General features: G+C 35.4%; 1 protein-coding gene across 2 annotated transcripts in view; it reads right to left on the bottom strand.

Annotated features, from left to right (window-relative positions):
- LOC100367317 (uncharacterized) overlaps positions 1-16636 on the bottom strand; it is a 40372-nt gene that overhangs the window by 19696 nt on the left and 4040 nt on the right. The window contains exons 3-8 of one of the 2 annotated variants that reach the window (XM_085492367.1): positions 11233-11479; positions 9720-9785; positions 8312-8516; positions 7928-8058; positions 4506-4745; positions 532-3211 (exon numbers count right to left, since the gene is read on the bottom strand). In XM_085492367.1, the coding sequence (XP_085348493.1) occupies positions 532-3211; positions 4506-4745; positions 7928-8058; positions 8312-8516; positions 9720-9785; positions 11233-11479 (3569 nt within the window). The remainder of the gene's footprint in view (positions 1-531; positions 3212-4505; positions 4746-7927; positions 8059-8311; positions 8517-9719; positions 9786-11232; positions 11480-16636) is intronic. The other variant, XM_085492368.1, reaches the window with a different exon arrangement.

The following is a 16636-nucleotide window of genomic DNA, read 5'->3' as shown; positions in this document are numbered from 1 at the left end:
TTTAGTATTATATTTGTTTTGGTGATAGATAATCAATACAGGCAGTATTAGAAGCAGTAAAGAACAAAACAAACCAACAAAAATTCCATAATATGAAAACTTGTTTGCTATAGAAGTCATTGTCAATGACATAGTCCCCGTTTTGTATTATAGATGCAATCTATATATAACTTGATGTGTGAGGTATGTGTAAAGTTATAACTTGATCGGTCACAGTATATATGAGATATGGATCTGGAATTGCATTCTTTGAAACAAAATGGCCGACAGTCGGCCATTTTGAACTTGATTTGAAAAATAGAATGACCTGCATCCAGGTCCTATTGTGTTCAATGTACCAAGTTTAAACCAAATCTGTCCACACACAACTTAGATCTAGATCTGAAAATGTGTGATTTTGATGCATTTTTGGCATTAAAATGGCTACCATTCAGCTATCTTTAATCAGATTATGAAACATATGCATATGTGTGATGTATGTGTGAAGCTTGAAATTCAGATATATGGCACAAAAATTACATGAAATCTCACCTTTGACCCCTTATGGACTAGTGATTCTTGGCAAAGTTCTGCAGTCTCTTCCTTTTCAAGTTCATTATCACTTTCTCCAGCTAAAGAGACGACTTCACTCACATGTCCACTGTCACAGGTAAAACCATCGGCCCGCTGCAATGATTGGTCTGAAGTTTTTCCACTCCCAAGATGTTTTACAAATAGTTTTCCCTCTGGTAGACCATCACTACCTACAACAGCTGTACTCAAGACTGACTCAAGCCATTTTTTTTGTTTTTCTGGAATGTAACTCGGTGCACTGGCTTCAGAGACATCATCGTCGCTGTAAAACGATGCCGCAGTGTCTGGTCGACTGAACAAATGTTTGTACCCAGAAACTATCTGTGTGAGATCCGAATCGAAATCGAAATGTTCAGAGATATCAGATCGCGTTGGGCTGGGATCAGTCCTGTACGACAAACTCTTGTACTCTTGGTGACGCTTGGCAGACTGTGGTCGGCTGCGTGGTTGAGATTTGGAAGATGCAAATGCACTTTTTGATCCTGTTACAACAGGCAGCGGAGATCGTGCTTGTGCACTGGCCGGGCGACGTCTCTGTCTTGGAATACTAAGTTGGTGAGTACTCTCAGGTTTATCAGTTTTACATAGATCTCTCAAGGACCTGTCTATTTCACTAGAGGTGCTATTTGTTTTATCTCTTTGACTAGCTCCTATTGTATCTTTTTGTCTTGTTGCTATTGTTTTTTCATCTGCATAGTGTGTATTCTTTCCTAGTGAACTAAATGAACGGATTTTAGTTTTGAGTTTACTTTTTGGGCAAACACACATGAATCTATCAAGTCCACAAATATCACAGAACTCATCAGAATCACTATTTTTTTTAGCACCAGAATGTTTATCAGATGAGTCATTCTCATCATCATCATTTTTCTCTTCTGAGTCTTTTTCCTCATCTTTACCATCCTTTTTATTTCCTTTCCCATCTCCATCATCCCCACCACTACCCCCATCATTACTATTCCCACCACTTTCTCCATCACCATTACCTTGGGAACTATCACCATGGGAACCACCACCTGTGGCACCAGAACCACCAGAACCACCAGAACCACCACCACCACCACCACCACCACCGGTATGATCAGAATCATCTTTTTTATCGTCATGACTACTATTCTCCACATCTTTCTCATCACTGTCTTTTTGCTCCTCTTCTTCTTTTTCTTCTACATCAACTGCATCACTTCTTTCATTCTTTTCAAAATGTTCACTTTGGTTTAAATTGTTAGCATTTTCTGTTTCCACCATCACATCACTAAATTCAAGCTTTACAGAATTCAAAACTTTGGTTTCACTTGCATTGTCTTCTTGGTTATCATTCACACCCACACTGGAAGTATCCACCATTTGCTCCGTAGTCTCCTCCGATGTTTTTACCATGGTTTCCAATTCTTTGGAATCATTACATACAGTTTGTTCATCTGGAGTATTATCTTGGAGAAAAGATTCTTTTTCCACTGTACTTTCATTCACTTCCTCATCATCAGCTAATAGCTCATTAATACCATGGACATTTTCTAATTGCTCCAAATCATTTTGAGTTTTTGTATTTTGTTCCCTAATCTTGGAATTATTTCCGTCGACACTGTTGAGTTCATCTTTTTCATCACTTTCTGTCACAACATCACCTTTAGATGTTTCCATGACAACACTACAAGGTGTGACAGTCCTTGTATCGTCAGCATTACCAACATTATAAATATCAGAAGTATCTGTTTGGTCTATTGGTACAACAATGACTATAGATTCTTTACTACATGGGGTTTCCGCAGTCTCATCCAAATCTACAACTGCCTTTTCATCTTCCAAGGTTTCCTCAATTTGATGTAGCTCCACAACTTTCTCTACAGATTTCCTCCCAGATTCTGAATTTAAACCTTTCACATCTGTTTCAATCACAACAGAACTTTTGGTTCCTTCTGCATCACCAGCATCATAGACGGGAAGTTGCTTAGCAACCTCAATGCTGTCATCTCCTGCATTATCCATCGTCAGGGCATGTTCTTTAGCATCTTGATCTTGACTGATGCTTTCTACATTCTCCTCAGTGATATTCCCAGAAACCACTGAATCTTCCATTTCCACAGCTTCCTTTTCTTTTTTCAGCTCCGTTTCAATCTCATCACCTGTGGATTTATCATCCAGCGGCTCCTCTGTAATTTCATTTTCAGTGACATCAACTTTTTTTATTTCATCAACAGGTATTTCATCATTTTCCATCTCTTTCGTAACCTTATCTGCAACCTGAATATCAATTCTATCTTTCTCATCATCTTCAACAACTCCTCTGACAGATCCACTTTTCTCTCTCTCCATCACTACTTCATCTTCGTTATCATTACCATGGCAATGATTTGCAGTTTCTTCTTTCACACTCTTACTTTCCTCTTCTGTCTTTACTTCAGTTTCTATTTCATCATCATTTGTATTTACACCTTGTTTGTTACTTTCTCCATCCCTGTTAGCATTACCTTGACTACCATTATCCATCTTTTCAGGACTCAAAGACTTCTCTGTACCACTTGCAAGACTGTTTGGGGGTCTTTGAATAAATTCCTCATCAAACTCATTCAATGGTAAGCCTTCCTGCGAGTACTCATCCACAAGTCTGTTCACCCAGACTTGGGTTTCATCAGGCCTGCAAAAAAATATCATGAAGAAGAAATTTCAGGATTTTAAAATTTCTAAAATTGAATGGTAGTTCATCAAAAGCTAATACTATTTACAGCAAATCTCAGAAGTATTGGGGCAGCCAATTTGCAAACTCGCTAGTGAATTGGCTAACTGATTTGGTTTTGACTAAACAGTTGGCTTTCGAATCTCGCTGGCGCTGACTTGTATTCGCGTCCACTCTGGGCGAGTCTATATTGCATTAGGGGACATAGAATGTTTTTACGTAGCCTGGCAGATTTCTGGATTCCCCTGAATGATTTTGTTATGCGAGGCGTGATAATGTAAAAAGTACTAGTAGTTTCCCTGGTCAGCCTGAAAATGGCCACAGTCAGCTGGTGTACAAGCGATAATGTGATGAATGCGATTAAGGCTAATCTACCGATATTTACTATATGGGGTAGCCATTGTGAACACTGCTTGAAATTAAATAAAGAGACAAGTTGAAAAACAGTTTCCTAGGGAGAAAATCAGGGTAACATTAAGCCAGCGTCTAAAAAAAATCGACCTCATTCGTCATTTTTTGTGTGGGCAATTCCTTGTATCCGAACACCTCATTACATGAAGAACATAGAACACTTTCCTTGGTATATTTGAATGTGAAATCGCCATCCAACTGTAAGACCTTCCCCTACTGTTATATAGATTTTCCCAGAGTGGGCGTGACCAACAAACGGCGCCAGCGAGATTCGAAAGCCAACCGTTTAGTCAAAACAAAAGCAGTTAGCCAATTCGCTAGCGAGTTTGCAAATTGGCTGCCCCAATACTTCTGAGACTTGCTGTTACCGGGTTCAAAATTGAAATGATTGAAGTCTGATAGAAAATCACTCAACTCAGCTAGAGTATAATCATGATACTGAGAAAAATCTATGAATATTAAGACTAGTGTTGTAGGTATGCTTATCTTAGTGCAGTAGACCCATACATGTTATCGTGGTAATAATAAAAAATCAAGTGGTCTGAAGTGTTGTGGGTGGGCTTAAATGTGGTGAGCGGTAATAAATTGAAGTCATAGACTTGTGATATAACAATCAAGTTATTTGATTCGCTTGTTATTGGGGCAGGACTACATGCATGTTGGATTTAGTAAACAAGATTACGATAAAATGTGAATATAATCTGACAGCCAATCAGTGATGATTTATGTTTTATTATGTTATATATTGATTTATCACGTTTTTTTGGGTGTATTTGGAATGACTAGATTCCAGGCCATAAGAGCTGAACATGTGTTAAAATATTTATAAAATACAACTACTCACATGAAATCTTGTTGTCTTTCTAATAAATCGTGTTCTGATGCAATACTTGTCCTGTGGATAGACTCCTGCGTCTTAGCACGATCAAATTTCATATCTTTCAGTTTCAACTTGGATAAGAGTTCTTTTTTTCGTTGCAGCATACGAGCTTGGCTTGGCGAGTGGTCTCTCTTTTGTGCGATTACTCCCTTACATTGATGGATGGTGGGTCCGTCCTTTTTAAATTCATGTAAAGGTTTTAACCTGAAACAAAAATATATAACGGTAAATTTGAAATTTATTTGTACCAAAATTACTTGTTAACAATTCCAACATGAGTTTGGCATAAAAGAAACAAGCAGCCTCTGGCTGAGATAGCTCCGCTGTTAGCAAGGCACATTTCAATTAAAGAAATGAAGATATCATTAGAAAATGAACAATATGTATAGTATGTATAGCAATTGGACTTGCTGTTTTCAACAATAATTCAAAAATATCACTTTTTACCAAAAATGACATAAATATTCATCAAAATTAGATAATTGAAGATATCATCACAAAATGAACAAATCTGAGAGAGGTCCACATGTAGTACCTATATATGTAATATCAAAGCAATCGGACTTGCGGTTTTAAACAAGAAGTCAAAAATATCACTTTTTACCAAAAATAACAAAAATATTCACCAAAATTAGAGAATTGAGGATATCATCGCAAAATGAACAAATCTGAGAAAGGTCAACGTGTAGTACCTATATATGTAATATCAAAGCAATTGGACTTTTGGTTTTTAACAAGAAGTTGAAAATATCACTTTTTACAAATAATGACAAAAATATACACCAAAATTAAGAAATTTAAGATATCATCACGAAATGAACAAATCTGAGAAAGGTTCACATATAGTATCTGTATATGCAATATCAAAGCAATTGGACTTGCGGTTTTTAACAAGAAATCGAAAATATCACTTTTTACCAAAAATTACAAAAATATTCACCAAAATTAGGGAATTGAGGATATCATCACAAAATAAACAAATCTGAGAAAGGTCCACATGTAGTACCTATATATGTAATATCAAAGCAATTGGACTTTTGGTTTTTAACAAGAAGTCGAAAATATAACTTTTTACCAAATATTACAAAAATATTCACCAAAATTAGAGAATTGAAGATATCATCACGAAATGAACAAATCTGAGAAAGGTTCACATGTAGTATCTGTATATGCAATATCGAAGCAATTGAACTTGCGGTTTTTAACAAAAAGTCCAAAATATCACTTTTTACCAAACATTACAAAAATATTCACCAAAATTAGAGAATTGAAGATATCATCATGAAATGAACAAATCTGAGAAAGGTCCACATGTAGAATCTATATATGGAATATTCAAAGCAATTGGACTTGCGGTTTTTAACAAGAAGTCGAAAATATCAATTTTTATTAAAAATTACAAAAATATTCACCAAACTTAGAGAATTGAAGATATCATCATGAAATGAACAAATCTAAGAGAGGTCTACCCCAGGTACATACACACCAAGTATCAAAGCATTCAGGCTTGTATTTTTCAAGAAGAAGTCGAAAAAGTAAAACATTGACACGGACGACGACGGACAATCACTCATATGATAAGCTCCGCTCCAAAGTCGACAGCGGAGCTAAAAAAAAACTTGGCTGTTTTTTGTGGTTTGCAGTAACTTTTTGAATGCTAAAATGCTAAATTAAGTCAAATATACTTTCTCTACAGAAAATAAACATGCTTATAGTCTAGTATTATCAATGACAGTAGATTTTATGACATCATTCTGCAGATAAGTATGTCAATGTCAAAGTTAGGTTCTTTGTCATTAATGGGATGGGAGAGTATTAAAGTCTCTTAAATGTGGTAATTCCAGTAAATCACTAGTGACATAGTTTTCCATATTAGCAGAGATTTTAGGTATCAACAAAGCATTCATTTGTGATACAGTGCCGTCTATTGCGTGTAAATTTAAATGTCCCACTTTACAGTATACGTCGTTCAGTTTGTATTCGAGTTAACATCTGTATGTATATTATTGAAGAATAAACAAGATTGCGTTCTAGTTTACATGTGTTCGTTTCAGTTTTCACTGCTGAGAAGATCGAACCACCCTTTCCCACCACTTTTGTTGTTGCCAAGACTAGGATAATGTATCCGATTATTGAGTATCAAGGCCATGAACCATGGATATGAATACAATGTTGTTTTCGAAAATGAATAAAGGAGAAACTATTTAAGAAAAAGAGAAATTGAGCGGTAACATCAACAACAGATTTCAATATCGAAATCTGACAATTTGCGAGGCCGTCTGCCCAGTACGCTAAAGCACACTGGGTCATTGCGTTGCATCTTGTATGCACGCTTCTAGATTCCCCGGCTGATGCTGCTGTCAGGATGGCCTCTCGACTGGGTGACCTGATTTGTCAATGAACGAAGAAGGTTAGCCCAGGGGTGATTTATGAAAGAAAATGCGATAAACGAAGAGAGAGTAAGTCTACGAGTACCGGGTACATATATGTTCCACAAAGTGAGTTTCTATCCATTATGGATTGGCAGATCATTCATCATTGTTTATATATTTTTTGCGGCTACAGCGTCAGTCAAATTTATACTAGGATCTTCAAAACATTTGCACAAAAACTATAGATTTTCGAGTAGTCAACCAAACCAAACAACGTAATCCCAATTTTTACTCCTGATATTTAGCTGCAAAATTCATTAAATAATCTGAGAAAATTTTAAAAAGAAAGTCCAATGATGGGTTACTTGCATTCTTAAGTATTCATGTGAGGATTAAGGTTGGAAGTACGTTAAAAATCAATATACATGCAAAATTTATTTATTCTACAAAAAACAAAATAAAACATTTGTTGGACATTAGGGGGCGCTGTTACACACTTGAGGTACAAACAACTACCGAGACATATTTTCATAAATTCAGGGCTCTTACCACTAATTAGAATTCCATAGACGACAATGTTCGCGTTTGGGTGAATTTCTCAAAAAAAAACAGGTTATAAAGATCAAAACAATGTTTAAATTTGTAGAAACCACAACTATGTATTAGAATTCTGTCCAGTAAAACACATGTTGGTTAGCTCAAACTCCTACAAAATGGGTGTATAAAAAACACAGATTTGTCAAGCTTTCCACCTTCAATATTTTTATAAAAGTAGCCTATTTGAAAGCGTCCAATCAAGAGTTGCCCAGATCCACACGTCATGGGTTCTTGCCAATAAACAAACCTTCACACAGCTGACGTAGCTGAAGTACACCCTCATACATCACATTTCAGATAAAACACTGTGAAAGAAAACCCATTGGCTAACAACAACCATAAGAACGCTGATAAGCAATTGGTAGCATGAGATCTAAATACAACTGTTGGCATGCATGTTCTGTCATGCACACATACCTGGCTTTGAGAAGACGTCCATTTTTCTTGACAGAATGTGGTGTTTTCTGTCTGGCAAAGGCCCTGCTGACTTCTACTATGCCTACAGCAGTCAATTCCTTTAGCTCTTGACTTGGCACTGGCACCCGTTCCTAAAACACAAACAAAAAAGTAGAGTCTATCACTTACTTTATATAAATGTAAACATGTATATTAAAATGAGAATTAAACAGATGAATATTCATGATCTACATGATTTTTATGCTTATAACATTTTTTTGAATAATAGAGATGCTGATATCCCATCAATAACCTGTTTTCATTTATATTTTTTAGTAATTTTTAATGATTGAATTCATAAATACTGTTAATTGTTAGAATCAAATATATAATATGTTTTTTTACCAGTATAATTTCATCCATTGATCTTACGGGACCCTGCTTGAATGGCTGCAAAACTTGTGAATTGATATGTCTATTTATTGCTGGATCAGCAGCAGCCAGTGGTGGTACCGGATTGGGTTCCGGTGTAAAGAACGGCGGGTGTTTGGGCCAAAACTTGTTGCCTAAGGACCATAATGTTGGTGGTCCAGATAAAGCACTTGGTGATCTGAAAGGAAGTAACACTAGTCTATTAAAAGAATAGGAAAAATGCACATGTGTATCCATGCATCACTGGACAGGACATGACATCACATCCAAGTGATGGACAGGATATGACATCACATCCAAGTGATGGACAGGATATGACATCAATCACATCATAGCAAATAAATAATGTCAAAACGTGTATGGATCAACTTCACTGACATGTTTTTACAATGGAAAACAAGTAACTTGTACCGGTTCTACTTGTGAATACAAAACATATGTTGTTCAATAAATAAAACATGAAAATCAAGATCGAATAGTTTGCTTCTTGTCAAAAATCAAATTTTAAAAGTGATGCAGTGGTAGTTCATAGTAAAATTCATAAGTGTCATCGTTAACTTTTGGCACCATTTACAAAATTATTTTCTACAGTCTGCTCCTATCCACATGAAATTTAGATAAAAATTGACAAACCTTTTGATCAAAAACCAAAAGCAATATTTGAAACTGTCCTTATGGTTCAAAATAATAATTAAATTTAGGAAATATTTTACAAAATGTGAAAATATTTGAATTTAGGGTAAAAAAAAATGCTGGCACTCAATAGGTCAATACTTCATTTAGTAAACTGGAATAATTGTTTTAATAGTTTTGTCAAAATTGTTGATGAAGACCAGACTCCAATTTGAAATTCTGTCTACTTGAAAATATTGCAAAATATGTTAGCAAGAAATATAATGCACAACTAGAACAGCCATTTAAACAGTTTTAGTCATGTTTATTGATCTCTGCAGTTCTGATCAAAGCACTTTCACAATTTCATAACATAGAAAATTTTGTGACAAGCTATTTACCAGGCGATATGTGTTATTGACAAGAAACAAAACTATTCCTGTTGATGGCGTTCCAACACAAAGCATACATACATAATATAAAACACCCAACATAGTCACTGTAAGAATCACAAGAAACACACACTGCAAAACATTATGGAAAATAGCAAGCACAGATGCATGTATGTGTATACAGCAAATAATCTAGCATGACATGCAGTATTTTTATAACATCATCACTTATTGGCTGAAGAAAGTGAATCTCAATTCACGGTTGATCAACAGACCAATCATAATCACTGTTACAAAATACTGCATGCCATGAAAGAAGGTAAGGTGAAAGCACGGCAGGGAGTACATGCATTATATAGAATAGCAGGCATACTAACGAGGATTGGCTTTTACCGGCAGACAAGGACTTAAGCTTGCCTCTCCTGAGCTCCCCTTTCTTGTTCCTAGGCACAACATTATATTTACACAAGTAATGATTAAATAAAGAAAATTTAACTTTACCAGAATGTGATACAATTTATTGAAATTGCATGCAAAGGAGATTTGAACTGAATGAATTGTAATGCAATTAACGTGCAATTGTGTATAAATTATGCAAACTACTAAACATCTGTAAACCTGTAAAAATGCAGCAAATATGCAAATTATGGTTAAATATGCAAATTAGTCAAGTGTGTGAAATACAAAAAAATTAAAATTCTATGTATCTCAAATTAATGATGTTACCATATTTGTTCTATTAGCGTAAATAACAGAGGGGTGTCTATAGGATAAGTCATATTTCAAGAATTCGGGTTTAGTTTCTGATAGAGCAAATGCACGTGCCCAAAAAAAAAAAAACTTATGCGACCCGATATTTCATATTTTTTGGTCGGCCGCTGATGGAAACAAAACAATTTTTTTTTTTTGGCCTTAATGCATTGCATTCAGTGAAACACTATAAATACTAGAATTCATTGGACAACTTTGAAAAAACCTGTTCTTTATGAGTTTGTTTCATTTTATTCAGCTCATAATGGTGATGAATATATGGATGATTTACAGCCGAGACGTATACCAGGGCAACAAGTCTGTGTTTATGTTGAGGGCAGTATACACTCATGAATTATGTTGAGGGCAGTATACACTCATGGAGCTATTTTTAACAAATTGGTCTGTATGAAAACTGTACGGAGACCTTCCTCATACACACGACTATTATTTGTCTGTATGTTTGCCTCATTCATTATGCAAATGATATGCAACTATGCAAATTAATAGATGTTTTCAGTCTGCATTTTCAACTTTTCACATTAAAATAACATTAATGAACAATAATCAAAATGTAAGGTACATCTCATTCTTGATTGGTGTACACCATATGTGATATAAACCTGCATTGAAAAAATTTACTTAATAATCACAACCCATTAGCTACTCAAGTCCTAGCCAATCAGAAGACACCATGTTTATGTAAAGTACTTGAGATGATATGTGAATTCCATAGTTAACTGTGAATACTCCTAATAAGAGCGATAAAGCTATAGCTGTAATGCAAAATGTAATATATTCTTCTATTACTTGGCCCATCTTATTTTTGCTCAGAAAATAATTTGTTTTTTTACTCTAGCCATTCAACCACCTGGCAGCGAATAGAAACATTCAGATGCTGAAATTTCACTTTCTTATTGACGAAAAATCAAATTTGTTATATCTTTCGACAAGCTTTTTGTTTCTGTGTTTCACACCTTTTTAGGAATTACTCACAATGACATCTTAACATCACAGAATATTGAACTGTTACGCCAGCAAGTTGGCAAATAGCCTGCACATTGCCTGGCAGGTTGTGATTTTAATAAAACAGTTGGCTTATTCAAGTGAAAAGGTACCTGTATCATTTCAAATACTCACTTATGAAGGTTATAGAATTCCAATGGAGTCATGCGACCAAGATACGATGGCGATTCAATATATTCAAATTGACGAGCTGACGGAGCTGATCTGGAGACCAAGTTATTGCGACTCATAAAAATAACAGGCTCAGGTTGTTGTTGTTGTTGTTGTTGTTGTTGCTGCTGCTGATGCTGTGATTTCACTTCCTTTTTGCTCTGCTTTTTCTTCTTAATGGATTTACTGCTTGATCTTTCATTATTTTCATCTGTAAGCAATAAAGAACAAAAATATTTGTCATCAAAGTGAACTAATGCGTTATAAAAGGGGGTTTATTGCTTATACATAGCAAGATCTTGCCTGTGAAAGGCATGGACTGAGCATCAGTTGCAATAGACGAACAATTTGATTTTGAATTTTAAATTTTTCTTTTTTTACAACTTAATATCAAAATAATGATTTTTGAAAAGGGAATATTGTGTTAAGAAATTGAAAATAATTAATAAGCATCAAATTACCGGTACCCCCAGAACACATCCCCATGTGATGTTTTGACATCACTGCGTTGCTATGACCTTTGTTTCTCCTGTTTTTATGCTCAATTTCACGCATAACACAGGATCACGTGGTGAACAACAAATTTTACAGCACTATTTGCCATGTTCTTACTACAAAAAGTTGCATCAGTATGAGTTGAACAGGGTAATTAAAATCGTGTTCTTGCATTCACACCAGTAATTTTGTACAACGATTGTAAATATGATAATGCAGACAGAGATGCTAGGCAATGGTTGACCAAATGTTGATGGACTTTGTGTTTTTTTGTTTGTCCTTGAAGCAATCTGTCTTTCTCTTACACCAGCTGAACTTACATCATCAAAAAGAGACGTGAACACATTAATATACAGTAGAAATGAAATTGTTGGTTGTAGTCAATGTTGATATCAAGAGCATTACTAGAACCAAGGTGCAAGCTCTGTAATTCATAAGAAGATAAGAGGTGTTCCTAAACAGTTTTCTTCAGTCCTTGTGCTAGTTTACAAAATTTAAACTCACAACAGTATATGGTTTTCAATCATAAACCCTACAAAACACACAATTACCAATGAATACACTGAAAAATGATTTAGTTTGCAGCAGAAACAAAACACAGATGTTTTTAAAAGAACAATTAGTATTTGTACAGAAATTTTATTGTAACTGTGATTAGAATTGAAACGCCAAATTCCATATCATCACCGTCATGTACCACTAAATAATGTCTGACAGTGAAATCAGTTAATCATGCAGTAAAAAAAAAGCATTATTGACTCAGTACCTAGGCTACACAGCAACGTGCATATGTGCTGCACATTCAACAAAAAAACAAGGTGTGATAGAAGATTATTCTCTAATCACACAATAAGTATTATATTATTTTTGTGTTAATATAAACACATGTATCTGAGACTAAACACTAAATCAATTTTTGTCTCTTGGCAGGCAAGTGTTTGATATCGGCCATGTTGCGAAGCTGATGGCAAGGGCAGACAGAGGCCGGCCACTTGATACCAGCATGCCGGCCCATGAAGTTGGCGAAAAAGAACAGAGACATGCATTTGATATGATCTTGACGACAGGGGCATAGTCAAGCATTTGATATCAACCACGCCGTACGGTTGACAGCAAGAGCACAGTCAGGGCACTTGATATCAGCCATGCTGTGAGGTTGATGTCGAGAATAATTCTATCTTAATATATATAATGATTTTCAATTTTCGCTAAATGCACTCATTGATCAAGTTTAAGTAAAAAGTGTGAAAGCAAACAACCATGGTGGTAGATACACTGAAGCACAACAAATTTAATCATTTTTTAATCAGGCAATCTCAAGTGGCAAGCAACAACAGAACAACAAAGCTTCACCGGAGTAATCGTCGCATGGCATTTCATTACCAAGACAACTTATGCGTCTGCCATGGAATTCAATTTTGAACACTCCAAGCTGAGTAAAACTGAGTGCAGAAGCACAATACATATATACAAATGTACACTTTGGCTTTTATTGAGTTTTTATGGTGACTGCACAGGCATAAAAATGGCACACACAATGTACAAGCCCTCTCATATTTCATAAGTATCCGCTGAATACTACATTACCCATTTACACCTTGATTCAAACTTCTGGTTTATTTTATTTATTTTTTATTTCAGACAAATGAGTCCATATCCCTTCTTATTACCCTTACTTGTAATTTAATCCCGTGATACATACAGTATGCTGACAAATGAGCAAATTTATTTAGGAGAAACGACATACCAAAACAAATTTGAGTAATTAATTTCTGGTTGCTATGGTGAAGCAAGCTCTAAAAACGTTTCAAACACAGTTTCATCTCACTGGAGAGCATAAAAAGCATATGAGGGTGTATAAAAAGTTATAGCACAATCAGTGGGCAATACTTGTCTTTCATACCTGTGCACACAGTAATACAATGCCAGTTTACAAAGAACTATCACATAAAACCTGATCTGATTGTGGACTAGGTGACAGTTGAATTGAAAGATAGAGTTCAGACAAATAGGATCATAGAGGTGAAATATTCGGACAGACAGGGTAATCATATAAAAGGAGTCCTTTGTCAGAAATGAACTATGAGAGTCAATGTTTTTTTAGGACAAAGTCTTCATGGGGTTTAAAATTACTTTTAGACCAAGTAAGGGTATTCAATAATGGTGAAAATAGTTTTCACCAATTTGCTTCATGTCCTGGGAATAAGTGAAAAATGATGCAATTTAATGTATTTTTGTTAAGACTATTCAATACCTTAACAAACAGATTTCACAGGCATTCAACCAGTAAATTTAGGTAAAAAAAAAATATTATTGTTTTTTGTTCTTTAAACAAGTCTTCAACATCAACTTTTGTTGTAGAGACACGAGACATGCAGTGAAACTCGCCTCAGGGATTTGCAATGTAGTTTGTACAGACAACATCACCATCACCGTATCCATACACTGTAAGAGCATTAGTAGCTTTGCTTTTTTTAGCCACTCAAGTAAATATGTACTTGCATAATATTTAGTATGTGCGGTGTACAAATTATATTATATCGGCTATGTTTGCCATTTGAATTTTAGCTGTTTATCAAAATAACCTATAATTTGGGAATCTAAGACTTGTACATCTCACATACCTTTCCTACATCATCCTGGTCAATGTTTTTAACCTCTTAACCAGTTAAAGGAATTGGTAACGTAACTGTGAACTAATGAATTCAACTATGATAACAGTGAATAAATAACTGAAGACAAACCTCAAGCAAAGGTCATTACAGGTAACAACCAAGGAAAGTTTAGCGAGACTATCTTACTTAAAATCTTACTGAAAAACTGCGAAATTACCTCCAGTAAAGAGAACAAAGGCGTAATATTCTTACAAAGTATAAAAATAACATTGCTCTTTCACTACATCTAAAAAATACCATATACAAAACACCGCCTGAGACCTTTTAAATTTGAAGTTATTTTTAGTTGTATTACTTATACCTTATTTTACATTATTTTTACCTTACTGTGTCCACAGCAGATTACAGTTGCGTAATAAATAAACTATTAGTATTTAAATTATTATTAACTGTTAAAATACTTATTAAAATAATTTAGACTATGAAAACTAATATCATCGCTGAATATTAAAGCGAACCTAAATGCGGCCTTAATTTATAGTTGTGTATATTCTAAACTGTATTCGAAATAATATTGCAGCGGTTTAATTTTGTTTTGATTATAACTGTAGCTTGGATAGGCATTTGAAGTGCTTGCCATGGAGGCCATTCATGAAGGGGAATAATTAACGAACGAACATATTTAACATCCGGGTACTTTTCAAAGCTATGACGTTTTAGTATCTGATCGCATTCGTATACGCCATTGTACATAGCCGTTCATGCTGCCAAGCATTGTGTACTATTAGTATAAACTCAACTTTTATATGCACAATGTGCTTTTTAAAACTTGGGTTAGAGCCTTATGCGTTTGAACCACAGTATTCTGTGAGTGAAAGCCCAATTGCGTTAAAGTACCGTACTTCCCCGATCGTAAGCCCCTCCCGAGTATGAAGCCCATCCCTATGTTTTTACTTGGTATTTATCGAGTTGAGGGCATTCACGATTATAAGCCCAGAGTGTTTTTACTGGGCGTCGACGATATTCTTTAAAATATGCGTGTAAAAGGTGTGTTTCATTTCATAATAATCGTGATTGGCATGTTAGTTTGGTTCATGCTTTTAGTTTTATGAGAAAACTCGCATTAATTTCAAGTTCAGAGTGCATGGCGAACATACACAACGTGATTCGCATCGTTTCTATTCTGTCATTTACTCAGGATGAACATCGATGTTGCAATTCTGGAGTAATCCATATTTCTTTGAGTAGTAGCCTTCGAAAAGCCAAAAATGTGATCGTCAAGGCGTGTACCTGGATATTGGGCATGGTTTACTTTGAGACTATCATGAAAGGCCTAGGGTTTGAACGATGAGACATGTTGGCGACCGAGAAAGGTGTTTAAATTCTTCCTCCACACTCAGTTTACCCACGGTTACTATTAACCGTCGTTAATATTTCGGAAATTGCGAATCGCCAGTTTTTAGGGAAAAAAATCATCGTTTTTTCGTTGCAATCAGTGCTACAGATCGCATTTTAACATTGTGGTAATTCACTTCCGCATTGCACTAAAAAAATCATCGTCAATAATCGGAAAATTTCATCATTACGACACATCATTTTGATTGGTTAATGAAAGACATGACCTGTTATGTCAAAGGAAGTTGTTCCAGGTCAAATCGTGCTGAAAAACCTCATGGTGGAAAATTGTTTTGCGTTGAGAGTTTGCGTACGATCGAAAACATACCAAAACGAAGATAATGATAAACGCCTTCGTCCACCGTTTCCTCACAGACCCACCCATTATTTCACCGTAAATTCAGACGGTATGTAAATCGTATTGTAATAAAATGTGTGTGTTTTTTATGAACATGTTTGTTCCTACATTGTAAGTATCGTTCAAATCAATGACGCATTTTTTTTCAAAAATAAGTATTATTTTCCCGAGCCCGGCATGGTGAACGAATATTTTTTTTGGATAATTTTTCGTTGTTTGCAAGGTGGTTACAGTGTTTAACCCCAAAACAAAATCATTTTTTCTGAGTTGGTCCTCGAGTACAAGCTCATCCCTTACTTTTCCTTTACGTGTTCATGCCTCCGGGCTTATGATCAGGGAAGTACGGTATACTGTGACGATTCAGATCAGTCCAGTGTGAGTGATGAGAGTATATCATCGACGATGCCCCTTGTTCGGATGAAAGTTTTATTTCAAATTACACGGAAGTCTGTGAACAATCTGCTTGGTGTTCCTGTGACACTTGTCCCATGATTTGCCAGTGCAG

Source organism: Saccoglossus kowalevskii, chromosome 17 (genome assembly GCF_978046115.1).
Source record: "Saccoglossus kowalevskii chromosome 17, keSacKowa6.1, whole genome shotgun sequence".
Lineage (NCBI taxonomy): Eukaryota > Metazoa > Hemichordata > Enteropneusta > Harrimaniidae > Saccoglossus > Saccoglossus kowalevskii.
This window is presented reverse-complemented; position numbering and strand designations above follow the sequence as displayed.